At 43.0% G+C, this 14,698-nt stretch overlaps 1 protein-coding gene across 3 annotated transcripts in view; it reads right to left on the bottom strand.

Annotated features, from left to right (window-relative positions):
• Positions 1 to 14,698, bottom strand: part of SF3A3 (splicing factor 3a subunit 3) — a 90,319-nt gene that overhangs the window by 40,142 nt on the left and 35,479 nt on the right. For 2 of the 3 annotated variants that reach the window (XM_069756919.1, XM_069756920.1), the window contains exon 9: positions 73 to 141. The exons of the other annotated variant lie outside the window; for it this stretch is intronic. In XM_069756919.1, the coding sequence (XP_069613020.1) occupies positions 73 to 141 (69 nt within the window). The remainder of the gene's footprint in view (positions 1 to 72; positions 142 to 14,698) is intronic. 3 annotated transcript variants of the gene reach the window in all.

Raw genomic sequence — 14,698 nt, 5'->3', positions numbered from 1 at the left:
ACACACACTCGTATTTATGTAAATATATATATATTTACATAAACTTCGATTGCTGCTTAAATTACACCATACCTCCCATGATGAAAATGCAGATAGGTCTAAATGAGCTCCTGCATGAGTAAGCGCGCTGCTGGTTTCTTTCTGTAAGACATAAAAACTTTTCATTTATATTTTCAAAGAAAAGAGTTCTAGAAGCTGCAAAGAAAAACACCGAACATGTCTGGTCATAGTGAGTTCAGATGTTAAATGGCAAGTAGTAGTCATGTGTACATAGGTGGTCACACTTCATTGCGAGATTTAATCCATGGCAGCTCAGAAAACATCTTTTAACTCCTTCCCTTTTTGTTTTAGCGTTTCCGTTTTTTCACTCATCCTTCCTGAGCCATAATTTTTTTTATTTTTCCCAATATGGCCATGTGAGGGCTTGCTTTTTGCGTGACGAGTTGTACTTTTGAACAACATCATTGGCTTTACCATGTTGTGTACTCGAAAATGGGAAAAAAAATTCCAAGTGCGGTGAAATTGCAAAAATAAGTGCAATTCCACAACTGTTTTTTTGGAATGTTTTACCATGTTCACCAAATGCTGAAAACTGACCTGCCACTATGATTCTCCAGGTCATTATGAGTTCGTAGACACCTAACATGTACAGGTTGTTTTTTATTTACCGTAAATAGTGAAAAAAAATCCAAAGTTTGTTGCTGAGCTGACATTTTTAATGATACCATTTTGGTGTGGATACGATCTTTTAATCGCCCATTATTAAATTTTAATCCTGTGTTGCGATTACCAAAATTCTGGCGATTTGACTTTTTCGCGCCGTTCACCGATCGGATTACTTTTTTAGCTTGATAGATCAGGCGATTCTGAACGCATCAATACCAAATAAGTCCATATTTTTTTTAAATTGTTTTATTTTGAATAGGGCGAATGAGAGGTGATTTGAACGTTTAGTTTTAATCTTTTTAATATACCGTATATATACCGAGTATCAGCCGACCCCCCTAATTTTACCACAAAAAAACTGGGAAAACTTATTGCCTCGAGTATAAGCCTAGGGTGGGAAATGCAGCAGCTGCTGGTAAATGTCAAAAATAAAAACAGATACCAATAAAAGTATAAATGATTGAGACATCAAAAGCTTAAGTGTTTTTTAATATCCATATTAAATCAGGAGCCCCATATAATGCTCCATAAAGTTCATGATCTATATATATATATAATTGTCTAAGGGGTACTTCCGTCTTTCTGTCCGCAACTTACGTAACGGAAATCCCGTGTCGCTGATTGGTCTCGCCAGCTGCCTGTCATGGCTGCCGCGACCAATCAGCGACGGGCACAGTCCGATTAGTCCCTCCCTACTCCCCTGCAGTCACTGCCCGGCACCCGCATACTCCACTCCAGTCACCGCTAACACAGGGTTAATGCCAGTGGTAACGGACCGCGTTATGCCGCAGGTAACGCTCTCCATTATCGCTGCTATTATCCCTGTGTGTCCCCAACTTTTTACTATTCATGCTGCCTATGCAGCATCAATAGTAAAAAGATGTAATGTTAAAGGGAACCTGTCACCCCGAAAATCGCAGGTGAGGTAAGCCCACCGGCATCAGGGGCTTATCTACAGCATTCTGTAATGCTGTAGATAAGCCCCCGATGTTACCTGAAAAAGGAGAAAAAGACGTTATATTATACTCACCCAGCCGCTGGTCAGGTCAGATGGGCGTCTCCGGTCCGCTGCGGCGCCTCTTATCTTCTTTCCATGACGTCCTCTTCTGATCTTCAGCCACGGCTCCGGCGCAGGCGTACTTTGCTCTGCCCTCTTGAGGGCAGAGGATTGTACTGCAGTGCGCAGGCGCCGGAAAGGTCAGAGGCCCGGCGCCTGCGCACTGCAGTACTTTGTCTGCCCTCAACAGGGCAGAGCAAAGTACGCCTGCGCCGGAGCCGTGGCTGAAGATCAGAAGAGGACGTCATGGAAAGAAGATGGGAGGCGCCGCAGCGGACCGGAGACGCCCATCCGACCGGACCAGCAGCGGGACCGCCCCTGGGTGAGTGTAATATAACGTCTTTTTCTCCTTTTTCAGGTAACATCGGGGACTTATCTACAGCATTACAGAATGCTGTAGATAAGCCCCTGATGCCGGTGGGCTTACCTCTCCCGCGATTTTCGGGGTGACAGCTTCCCTTTAAAAATAAAAAAAATAAAAAAAAAAACCTGCTATTCTCACCCTCCGTAGTCCACCGAGCTGCACGTGGCTGCCGCCATCTTCCATTCCCAGAGATGCATTGCGAAATTACCCATAAGACTTAGAGGTCTCGCGAGACCGCTAAGTCATGTGGGTAATTTCGCAATGCATCCTGGGAACGGAAGACGGCGGCAGCTGCGCGCGCTTCGCGAGAGCTTCGCTGGATCCCAGCGGGTGAGTATATAGCTATTTTTTATTTTAATTATTTTTTTAAACAGGGATATGGTGCCCACACTGCTATATACAACGTGGGCTGTGTTCTATACCGCGTGGCTGTTATATACTACCTGGCCAGTGTTAGATATTATGTGGGCTGTGTTTTGGACTGCGTGGGCTGTGCTATATATTACGTGGCCAGTGTTACAGTGGGTGCAGAAAGTATTCAGACCCCTTTAAATTTTTCACTCTTTGTTTCATTGCAGCCATTTGGTAATTTCAAAAAAGTTCATTTTTTTCTCATTAATGTACACTCTGCACCCCATCTTGACTGAAAAAAAAAACAAATGTAGAAATTTTTGCAAATTTAATAAAAAAGAAAAACTGAAATATCGCATGGTCATAAGTATTCAGACCCTTTGTTCAGGCAATCATATTTAAGTCACATGCTGTCCATTTCCTTGTGATCCTCCTTGAGATGGTTCTACTCCTTCATTGGAGGCCAGCTGTGTTTAATTAAACTGATAAGATTTAATTTGGAAAGGCACATACCTGTCTATATAAGACCTCACACCTCACAGTGCATGTCAGACCAAATGAGAGTCATGAGGTCAAAGGTACTGGACAAGGAGCTCAGAGAAAGAATTGTGGCAAGGCACAGATCTGGTCAAGGTTACAACAGAATTTCTGCAGTACTTCAAGGTTCCTACGAGCACAGTGGACTCCATAATCCTTAAATGGAAGAAGTTTGGGACCACCAGAAGTCTTCCTAGACCTGGCCGTCCAGCCAAACCGAGCAACCATGGTAGAAGAGCCTTGGTGAGAGACATAAAGAAGAACCCTCAAGATAACTATGGCTGAGCTCCAGAGATGTGGTAGGGAGATGGGAGAAAGTTCCACAAAGTCAAATATCACTGCAGCCCTTCACCAGTCAGGTCATTATGGCAGAGTGGCCCGACGGAAGCCTCTCCTCAGTGCAAGACATATGAAAGCCCACATAGAGTTTGCTAAAAAACACATGAAGGATTCCCAGGCTATGAGAAATAAGATTCTCTGGTCTGATGAGATGAAGATAGAATTTTTTGGTGATAATTCTAAGCGTCTGTGTGGAGAAAACCAGGCACTGCTTATCACCTGCCCAATACAATCCCAACAGTGAAACATGGTGGTGGCAGCATCATGCTATGGGGGTGTATTTTAGCTGTAGGGATAGGACGACTGATTGTCATTGAAGGAAACATGAATGCGGCCAAGTACAGAGATATCCTGGATGAAAACCTCTTCCAGAGTGCTCTGGACCTCAGACTTGGCAGATGGTTCACCTTCCAACAAGACAATGAACCCAAGCACACAGCTAAAATAACAAAGGAGTGGCTTCAGAATAACTCTGTGACCATTCTTGATTGGCACAGCCAGAGCCCTGACCTAAACCCACTTGAGCATCTCTGGAGAGACCTGAAAATGGCTGTCTACCAACATTCACCATCCAGCCTGACGGAACTGGAGAGGATCTGCAAGGAAGAATAGCAGAGGATCCCCAAATCCAGGTGTGAAAAACTTGTTGCATCATTCCCAAGAAGACTCATGGCTGTATTAGCTCAAAAGTGTGCTTCTACTCAATACTGAGCAAAGGGTCTGAATACTTATGACCATGTGATATTTCAGTTTTTCTTTTTTAACACATTTGCAAAAATTACTACATTTCTGTTTTTTTTCAGACAAGATGGGGTGCAGAGTGTACATTAATGTGAAAAAAAAAATGATATTTTTTGAATTTACAAAATGGCTGCAATGAAACAAAGAGTGAAATTTAAAGGGGTATGAATACTTTCCATACCCACTGTATATACTGCGTGGCTGCTATATACTGCGTGGGCCGTGTTATATAGTTCCATAAGCACCAAGAAAAAGACGTCATGCTATATAGAGGTGACCACCAGACAATATCAATAATATAGAAATACCTTCAAATACTTTATTTTGTCAGCCAAAAAAACACAAAACAACACACTACAATATTAAAAACATTTAAAAGACAAATATAACATCATAGATTCCTAATGAGGAACCTCCCCCTGGACACGTAATGTGATAGGAATCATCAAATAGCAAATATTTGTTTACCATGGGTACAACTATCCTAAATACACATCCGAGCAGATGATACATGACATAGCTGGCCTATAATAACAATAACATGGAGATAGTAAATAGAAAAATTTATACCTGGCCCAGCTCGCAGCACAGAATGACAATAGCTTATAAAGAAATGTGTGGTCCTGTTATTTAACCCCTTAGTGACAGAGACAATTTGGTACTTAATGACCGAGCCAATTTTTGCAATTCTGACCACTGTCACTTTATGAGGTTATAACTCTGGAACGCTTCAACGGATCACGCTGATTCTGAGATTGTTTTTTCGTGACATATTGTACTTCATGTTAGTGGTAACATTTCTTCGATATTACTTGCGATTATGAAAAAAACGGAAATATGGCGAAAATTTTTAAAATTTAGCAATTTTCAAACTTTGTATTTTTATGCCCTTAAATCAGAGAGATATGTCACGAAAAATAGTTAATAAATAACATTTCCCACATGTCTACTTTACATCAGCACAATTTTGGAAACAAAATTTTTTTTTGTTAGGGAGTTAAGGGTTAAAAGTTGACCAGCAATTTCTCATTTTTACAACACCATTTTTTTTTAGGGACCACATCACATTTGAAGTCATTTTGAGGGGTCTATATGATAGAAAATAATGAAGTGTGACACCATTCTAAAAACTACACCCCTCAAGGTTCTCAAAACCACATTCAAGAAGTTTATTAACCCTTTACGTGCTTCACAGGAACTGAAACAATGTGGAAGGAAAAAATGAACATTTAACTTTTTTTTTGCAAACATCTTAATTCAGAACCATTTTTTTTATTTTCACAAGTGTAAAAACCGAAATGTAACCATAAATTTTGTTATTCAATTTCCCCTGAATACGCCAATACCCCATATGTGGGGGTAAACCACTTTTTGGGCGCATCGCAGAACTTAGAAGTGAAGGAGCGCCGTTTGACTTTTTCAATGCAGAATTGGCTGGAATTGAGATCGGACGCCATGTCACGTTTAGAGAGCCCCTGATGTGCCTAAACAGTGGAAACTCCCCACAAGTGACACCATTTTGGAAACTAGACCCCTTAAGAAACTTATCTAGATGTGTGGTGAGCACTTTGAACCCCTATGTGCTTCACAGAAGTTTATACTGTAGAGCCGTGAAAATAAAAAATCGCTTTTGTTTACACAAAAATGATCTTTTCGCCCACAAATTTTTATTTTCACAAGGGTAACAGGAAAAATTAGATCACAAAAGTTGTTGTGCGATTTCTCCTGAGTACGTCGATACCCAATATGTGGGTGTAAACAACTGTTAGGGCGCACCGCAGAGCTTGGAAGGGAAGGAGTGCCGTTTTACTTTTTCAATGTAGAATTGGCTGGAATTGAGATTGGACGCCATGTCGCGTTTGGAGAGCCCCTGATGTGCCTAAACAGTAGAAATCCCCCACAAGTGACCCCATTTTGGAAACTAGACCCCCCATGGAACTTATCTAGATGTGTGGTGAGAACTTTGAATGCCCAAGTGCTTCACAGAAGTTTATAATGCAGAGTCGTGAAAATAAAAAATATTTTTTTTTCCACAAAAAAGATTTTTTAGCCCCCAAGTTTTTATTTTCACAAGGGTAACAAGAGAAATTGGACCCCAAAAGTTGTTGTCCAATTTGTCCTGAGTATGCTGATGCCCCATATGTGGGGGTAAACCACTGTTTGGGCGCACGGCAGAGCTCGGAAGGGAAGGAGCGCAGTTTTGGAATGCAGACATAGATAGAATGGTCTGTGGGCGTTATGTTGCGTTTGCAAAGCCTGTGATGTACCTAAACAGTAGTAACCCCCCACAAGTGACCCCGTTTCGGAAACTAGACCCCCCAAGGAACTTATCTAGATGTGTGGTGAGAACTTTGAATGCCCAAGTGCTTCACAGAAGTTTATAATGCAGAGTCATAAAAAAAAAAATATATATATTTTTCCACAAAAAAAGATTTTGTAGCCCCCAAGTTTTTATTTTCACAAGGGTAACAAGAGAAATTGGACCCCAGAAGTTGTCCAATTTATCCTGAGTACGCTGATGCCCCATATGTGGGGGTAACCCACTGTTTGGGCGCACGGCAGAGCTCAGAAAAGAGGGAGCACCATTTGACTTTTTGAGCGCAAAATTGGCTGTCGTGTTTGGAGACCCCCTGATGTACCTAAACAGTGGAAACCCCCCAATTCTAGCTCCAACCCTAACCCCAACACACCCCTAACCCTAATCCCAACCTGATCCATAATCCTAATCACTAACCCTAACCATAATCACAACCCTTACCTCAAAACAACCCTAATGTCAACCCTAACCATAACCCTAATCAAAACCCTAAATCCAACACACCCCTAATCCTAATCTCAACCCTAACCTCAAACCTAACCCTAATCCCAATACACCCCTAATCACAACCCTAACCTTAACCCTAATCCCAAACCTAACCCTAATCCCAAGCGTAACCCTAATGCCAACCCTAACCCTAATACCAACCCTAATCCAAACCCTAACCCTAATCCCAACTCTAACCCTAACTTTAGCCCTAACCCTAAGGCTACTTTCACACTTGCGTCGTTTGGCATCCGTCGCAATCCGTCGTTTTGGACAAGAAACGGATCCTGCAAATGTGCCCGCAGGATGCGTTTTTTGCCCATAGATTTGTATTGCCGATGGATCGTGACGGATGGCCACACGTCGCGTCCGTCGTGCACTGGATCAGTTGTGTTTTGGCGGACCGTCGGCACAAAAAAACGTTCAATGAAACTTTTTTTGTACGTCGCATCCGCCATTTCTGACCGCACATGTGTGGCCGTAACTCCGCCCCCTCCTCCCCAGGACATAGATTGGGCAGCGGATGCGTTGAAAAACTACAGCCGCTGCCCACGTTGTGCACAATTTTCACAACGTGCGTCGGTATATCGGGCCGACGCATTGCGACGGCCCCGTACCGACGTAAGTGTGAAAGAAGACTAACCCTAAATTTAGCCCTAACCCTTACCCTAAATTTAGCCCCAACCCTAGCCCTAACCCTAATTTTAGCCCCAACTGCTGTTCTCCTGCCGGCCAGCAGATGGAAACATATGGCGGGCGCACTGCGCATGCGCCCGCCATTTTCTTTTGCCGGCGGCCAGGAGGAGCAGCAGGAGGATCCAGGGATGCAGGTGAGTATTGTAGGGTCCCCGAATCCCCCTATTTCTCTGTCCTCTGATGTGCGATCACATCAGAGGACAGAGAATTACACTTTACTTTTTTTTTTTTGCGGTCGCCGGTAAATAGTTAATTACCGGCGATCGCAAAACAGGGGTCAGTAAAACCGACCCCGATCATGCTCTTTGGGGTCTCGGCTACCCCCGGCAGCCGAGACCCCAAAGATTCTCCCGGCGCCGGCCGGCGGGCGCACTGCGCATGCGCCCGCCATTTTGAAGATGGCGGCGCCCACCGGGAGACACGAGGAGCACCGGGGGAGATAGGTGAGTATCGGGGGGCTATCTGGGACCCCCTTTCTCTGTCCTCCGATGTGCGATGTCCTCACATCGGAGGACAGAGAAATTAAAAAGAGATCGCGTTTTTTTTTTTTTTTTTTGCGATCGACGGTAAACGGTTAATTACCGGCGATCGCAAATGCGGGGTGGGTAAAAAAAACCCCGAATCATGTTCTCTGGGGTCTCGGCTACCCCCGGCAGCCGAGACCCCGGAGAAAATCCGACTCTGGGGGGCGCTATTCACTTTTTCCACAGCGCCGTTAATTAACGGCGCTGTGGTTTAAGTACCCTTAGCGGCCGCCGTTAAAAGGCGTATCGGCGGTCGCTAATGGGTTAAATAAGCAAGTGCCTGAGAACATATATAGCAGGTGTATCCATAATAAACAGGTGGTAGCAAAGATACCTAAAGTGGACTCGATAGACTGTCCTGCTACTTACACGAGCAAATGCCTAAGAACATGTATAACAGGTGTACCCATATTGAACAAATGGTAACCAAGATACATAAAGTGGACCAGATAGATTATCCTGCTATTTAAGTAAGCAAATACCTGAAAATATATATAGCAAATGTGCCCATAATGAACAAGTGGTAGCAAAAATAAATGAAGTGGAACAGATGGATAGTTTCTAGGGCTAGTAAGGTAAATCTACACGAATCGCCTATACCATTAACCACATATATACAAGGTATGATAACAGCAAAGAGGTGATCAGCCTCTAATGCTGAAAATTATTGTGGCGAATTTACAGTTATCCAATATATACAAAGACCATGTCTAAATGCTGAAGTAAACCTCAGCATAGAAATATGAGCCTAACTAGAGCATAAATCCTCTGTCCCTGAGGAGCATCTGGACCTGGTGAGAGTGTCCAGAACCCCACTACGTCCAAATACAAACCCAATGCATGCAAAAAAAATATAAATGCAGCATATAAGGAAAAAAAGCCCGCTATGCAGGGCAAGATGCTATGCAGGGCAAAATGCTACCACCCCCGTACACACTTAAGATAGTAATGCTGATAGAACATAACCAGGATACCCATCCATACAGAGGTCCAGGGGGCTAAAGCCCAACGCGTGTCGCCACAAGAGTGGCTTCGTCAGGAGCAGGTTGAACCCCCGTTTGTTGCCATTATGTTGGATGGTGCCCTCCACCTCTTTATTATATGGACGTGTTATATAGTACGTGGGCTGTGTTATATACTGCGTGGCCACTTATATATTGCGTGGCCTGTATTAACGCATTGGGTATTCTACAATATGTATGTATGTATATAGCAGCCACATAGTATATAGCACAGGCCACGTACGATTTGTCTGCTATATACTACATGGCTCCTATATACGTGGCCTGTACTATATGCTATGTGGCTGCTATATACATACATACATATTCTAGAATACCCGATGCGTTAGAATCGGGCCACCATCTAGTAGGCTCCATAAGATGCTCCATATTAAAATATGCCCCATATAATGCTGCACAAAAAGGTTAATGATGGCCCCTTAAAATGCTCCATAGAATATTATGTCCCATATAATGCTGCACAAAGGTTGATGGCCTCATAAGATGCACCATATGCTGCTGTAATGAAAAAAAAAAAAACGTCATACTCACCTCTCGTCACTCAGGCCCCCGGGACTTGCGATATTCACCTGTCCCTGTTCCATCGCTGTGCGCCGCTCTGTCTTCTTCGGTCTCTCTGACCGTTCAGGCAGGGGGCGCGCACACTAACCACGTCATCACGCCCTCTGACCTGAACGTCACAGCCAGAGGACGTGGAAGACTGAGCCCGGCGGTGGAACGGAAACAGGTGAATATCGCAATGCTCCCCCTCCCGGCGCGGTACCTGCTTCTCAATCGTCCCAGGCCGGCAGCTCCCTATGGGAGTGGAGTCGCGTCCATATTCATTACTTTAATGAGCGGTAACACATAACCACTGAACACAGGAAGAGCTGCCGGAGCCCATCGCATCGCATCAGCCAGGAGCAGGTGAGTATGATGTGACAGCCGCCGCACCCCTGGGAATGACTTGAGTGTAAGCCGAGATAGGCACTTTCAGTCTAAAAAAATGGGCTGAAAATCTCAGCTTATACTAGAGTATATACAGTGTATTTTTTTTTTTTTTTTTACATGCTTCAATAGTCTCCAGAGACTAGAAGCTGCAATAACCCAATCGCCTCTGCTACTCACAGGCGATGATCAGATCGCCTGTATGCAGCAGCAATGTTCACCTGCTATAAGCACCATACACTGGGCGGCGCTCATAGCAATCCGGCAATGACAACCATAGAGGTCTGCTGGAGACCTCTGGTTATTATGCTGACCCATCAGTGACCCGCGATCATGTGACTGGGTCACCGATGGATTAGTGACGCGCTTCTGGTGAGATCACATTAAATGCCGCCAACAGCGATTGACAGCAGCATTTTACGGGTTAACAGTCGTTGGTGGATCGCGAGTCCACCTGCGGCTGTTAGAGGCACAGCTGTTCAAATGACATGTGCTGGGAAAGATGTAGGCTTAGCACCGGAGCCCACATCAAAGGTAGGGGATACGATGTGTGCAGTACTAGTACGGAGCACGTTGTGAATGGTTAAATAGCCCAATCTACTGCTTGAGGCAAAGCAATTTAAAAAAAATAGAAAATAGAGTTTTGAAGGTGTTGGAAAATAAAAAAGTGGTGCTGAATCATTATACTTTTTTTAAGAACTAATGCAATATTATTCAACATTTTTATGCCAGAAAACAAGCGTAAATATTCTGATTAATCTGTCTGTCTCCTTGGCTTCTATACTGAAAGCAGTTTGTGACGAGACAACATTTAATCTTAATTATCCAGATATCTATTTTTCAGTAGGCCAGAAGAACAACACAGATTTGACATTCTACAGGATATCAGCTTAAGATGGCCCAAGCTGAAAGAATACAGATCAGCTCCAATGACTATCACTGAACCCATGGATAGGTTTGGAGAAGCCAGGTTGTGAACCTCCAGTCTACATTTGAGGAAGCTAGGAATGAATATGTTTTGAGATTACCTCCTCTCTGTGGGTGCCAAAAAGCAGGGTGCCACTGGTAGGGGTAGTCGGCCCTGGAAGCTCAAAGTCGCAGCTGCTCTAATCCCGGCAAGTCAGTGGAAGGGTGAGAATCTATAATTTTACACCATCTTGGGTATCTTGCTGGGACTGTTCTATATGTTATTGTTTGTTGGTGGTTCAATAAATTATTGGCACGCTGTTTTACCCTCACCGTGTTGTCTGAGTAGTATTGTGTCCACGGGAAAAGAGCGAGAGTTCAGTGGGATTAGATCTGGTTCATGCGGTCTCAAACCAGAGGACGAGAGCACCTATTGAGGCCTCGGTGCCTCCACACTGCTCCTACTCTAAAAATACATTTGTGAGCATTTTGTGGACAAAGATGACCCACAAGTGAATAGAAGCCCTGATTTTAGGATACTGTCTAATTTCACAGTATTCACTTGAGCAAATGGGAAACTATAGTTTTCCCATTGTTTGCTTTCTTCAAAGCCTGAATCCAAAGAGGCGTGGAATCACTGAATTCAACTATTTTGACCTGCTGAATTTTGGCCCACATGGCGTGCACAATCTAAAGCAGTGTTCCCCAACTCCGGTCCTCAAGAGCCACCAACAGGTCATGTTTTCAGGATTTCATTAGTATTTGCACAGGTGATAATTGCATCACCAGCACAGGAAATATTTCCATTACCTGTGCAATACTAAGGAAATCCTGAAAACCTGACCTGTTGGTGGTTCTTGAGGACCGGAGTTGGGGAACACTGCTCTAAAGGCTCTCCAGGGAAACAGGTTTTCATGAACGTCGTCTCGCTGCACAATCAAGTATATCCCAGATGTGTTTATGGAATGAAGCGCTTAACCACACTGCAAATACGCAGGCAAAAATGGCATCTCGCCGCTTCCATGGGCAATTCAGGCGCCTCTATGGGACTGCCAGAAATTGCTAAGTGCAGCGTTTTGCTATCTCTGGCAGTTCCTTGGAGAGTGAAAGGGGTGGAGATGTGCACGCTTGACCTCTGCTTCATTCAGACAGAGATGTGTAGTGTCATGGTCTTAGGATTATTGGGGGTCCAATCAGACCGCCTGCACTCAATAAGTTATTCCTATCTTATCCATAGGGGATAACTTATATTCTTGGTACCACTCATTTAAAGAAAACTGTTGAATTACAATAAAATCTATAGATGACTGGCCTACACTTATTCCTCTTGCATTAATAAAACATCAATGCTCACATCTAAAAGGCATGTTATAACGTACACATGGATGAATAATTGTCTAGGCAAGCAACAAGGTGGCCCAGTGGTTAGCACTCTTTGCTTTGCAACACTGCGGTCATGGGTTCACATCCTACCAAGGACATCTGTAAGGAGTTTGCATGTTCGCCCTGTGATTGTGTGGGTTTCCTCCCACTAGAGTGAAAGACATACCGCTATGGAAATTCGCTTGTGAGCCCCATTGGGCACAATAATAATAATCATCTTTATTTTTATATAGCGCTAACATATTCCGCAGCGCTTTACAGTTTGCACACATTATCCTTGCTGTCCCTGATGGGGCTCACAATCTAAATTCCCTATCAGTATGTCTTTTTTGAATGTGGGAGGAAACCGGAGAACCCGGAGGAAACATACGCAAACACGGAGAGAACATAGAAACTCCTTGCAGATGTTGTCCTTAGTGGAGCTTTAACCCAGGACTCCAGCGCTGCAAGGCTGCTGTGCTATCCACTGCGCCACCGTGCTACCTCAGACAATAATGATTAGGTCTGTCTAGCGTTGCAGAATATGTTGGCGCTATAAAAGCATAACATTATATACTAGATGGTGGCCCGATTCTAATGCATCGGGTATTCTAGAATATGTATGTAGTTTATTTATGAAGATTTAAGAATAATGCAATGAATACACAGGATTTTCCGGGTAAAATATATACATTATCTGTGAAGCGGTGTTTAAATCCTGCGCCAATATCGCTGATTGGTCGCGGCCGGCCGCCACCAATCAGCTTAGCGTGGTTCAAATCCCGCACCAATTCGCGGCCGGACTGCGCCTGTCGCTGATTGGTCGCCGTCAGCTGGCGAGACCAATCAGCGACGCGGGATTTCCGTTACAGACAAACAGAATTAGACAATTATATAGTAGATACCCGATGCGTTAGAATCGGGCCACCATCTAGTATTCATATAAACATTGGTGCTTACATTTATGTTTTAACCCATTGGACACAATGCCATTGTTTTTCTCCTGTCTTTATTTTAAGAGTGAAAACTTTATTAGTCATCTATCGCTGTTTGACAGCTTGTTTTCTACAGGATGACTTATAGTTTTCAAAGACACCATTTATTTTACCATATGATAAACTTAAAAACGGGGAAAATTTTTATTCTCTCCCTTACACACTGTCCTCCATGTTATTCTCACCCTCACAGACTGTTCTCCATGTTATTCTCGTTCTATTATATGTATGTAGTTTATTTATGAACGCTGATTGGTTTCGCCCGGCCGGCCTCGACCAATCAGCAACGCAGAATTTCGGTTACAGACAAACAGACCCTTAGACAATTATATATATAGACTAGATGGTGGCCCGATTCTAACGCATTGGGCATTGTAGAATATGTATGTAGTTTATTTATGAAGTTTTAAGAATAATGCAATGAATACACAAGATTTTCCGGGTAAAATATATACATTACATTGTTCTTCAAAAAAAAAAAAAAATTTATAATTTTCTGGCATGGACTTTAAAGGGAAGGTGCCGCACTTTATTTTTTGTATTAAAAATAATTGTTTATATAAACAATAATTTTTCATACAAATTTCCTTTTTTTAACCCCTTCATGACCGGGGGATTTTTCATTTTTCCGTGTTCGTTTTTCACTCCCCTCCTTCCCAGAGCCATAACTTTTTTATTTTTCCGTCAATTTGGCCATGTGAGGGCTTATTTTTTGCGGGACGAGTTGTACTTTTGAAAGACATCATTGGTTTTAGCATGTCATGTACTAGAAAACGGGAAAAAAATTCCAAGTGCGGTGAAATTGCAAAAAAAGTGCAATCCCACATTGGTTTTTTGTTTGGCTTTTTTGCTAGGTTCACTAAATGCTAAAACTGACCTGCCATTATGATTCTCCAGGTCAGTACGAGTTCATAGACACCAAACATGACTAGGTTATTTTTTATCTAAGTGGTGAAAAAAAATTCCAAACTTTGCTAAAAAAAAAAAAAAAAAAATTGCGCCATTTTCCGATACTCGTAGCGTCTCCATTTTTCGTGCTCTGGGGTCGGTTGAGGGCTTATTTTTTGCGTGCCGAGATGACGTTTTTAATGATAGCATTTCGGTGCAGATACGTTCTTTTGATCGCCCGTTATTGCATTTTAATGCAATGTCGCGGCGACCAAAAAAACGTAATTCTGGAGTTTCGAGTTTTTTTCCCGCTACGCTGTTTAGCGATCAGGTTAATACTTTTTTTTATTTGATAGATCGGGCGATTCTGAGTGCGGCGATACCAAATATGCGTAGATTTGATATTTTTTTTATTGATTTATTTTGATTGGGGCGAAAGGGGGGTGATTTAAACTTTTATATTTTTTTTATTTTTTTCACATTTTTTTAAACTTTTTTTTTAACTTTTGCCATGCTTCAA

Source organism: Ranitomeya imitator, chromosome 3, assembly GCF_032444005.1.
Source record: "Ranitomeya imitator isolate aRanImi1 chromosome 3, aRanImi1.pri, whole genome shotgun sequence".
Taxonomy (NCBI): domain Eukaryota; kingdom Metazoa; phylum Chordata; class Amphibia; order Anura; family Dendrobatidae; genus Ranitomeya; species Ranitomeya imitator.
This window is presented reverse-complemented; position numbering and strand designations above follow the sequence as displayed.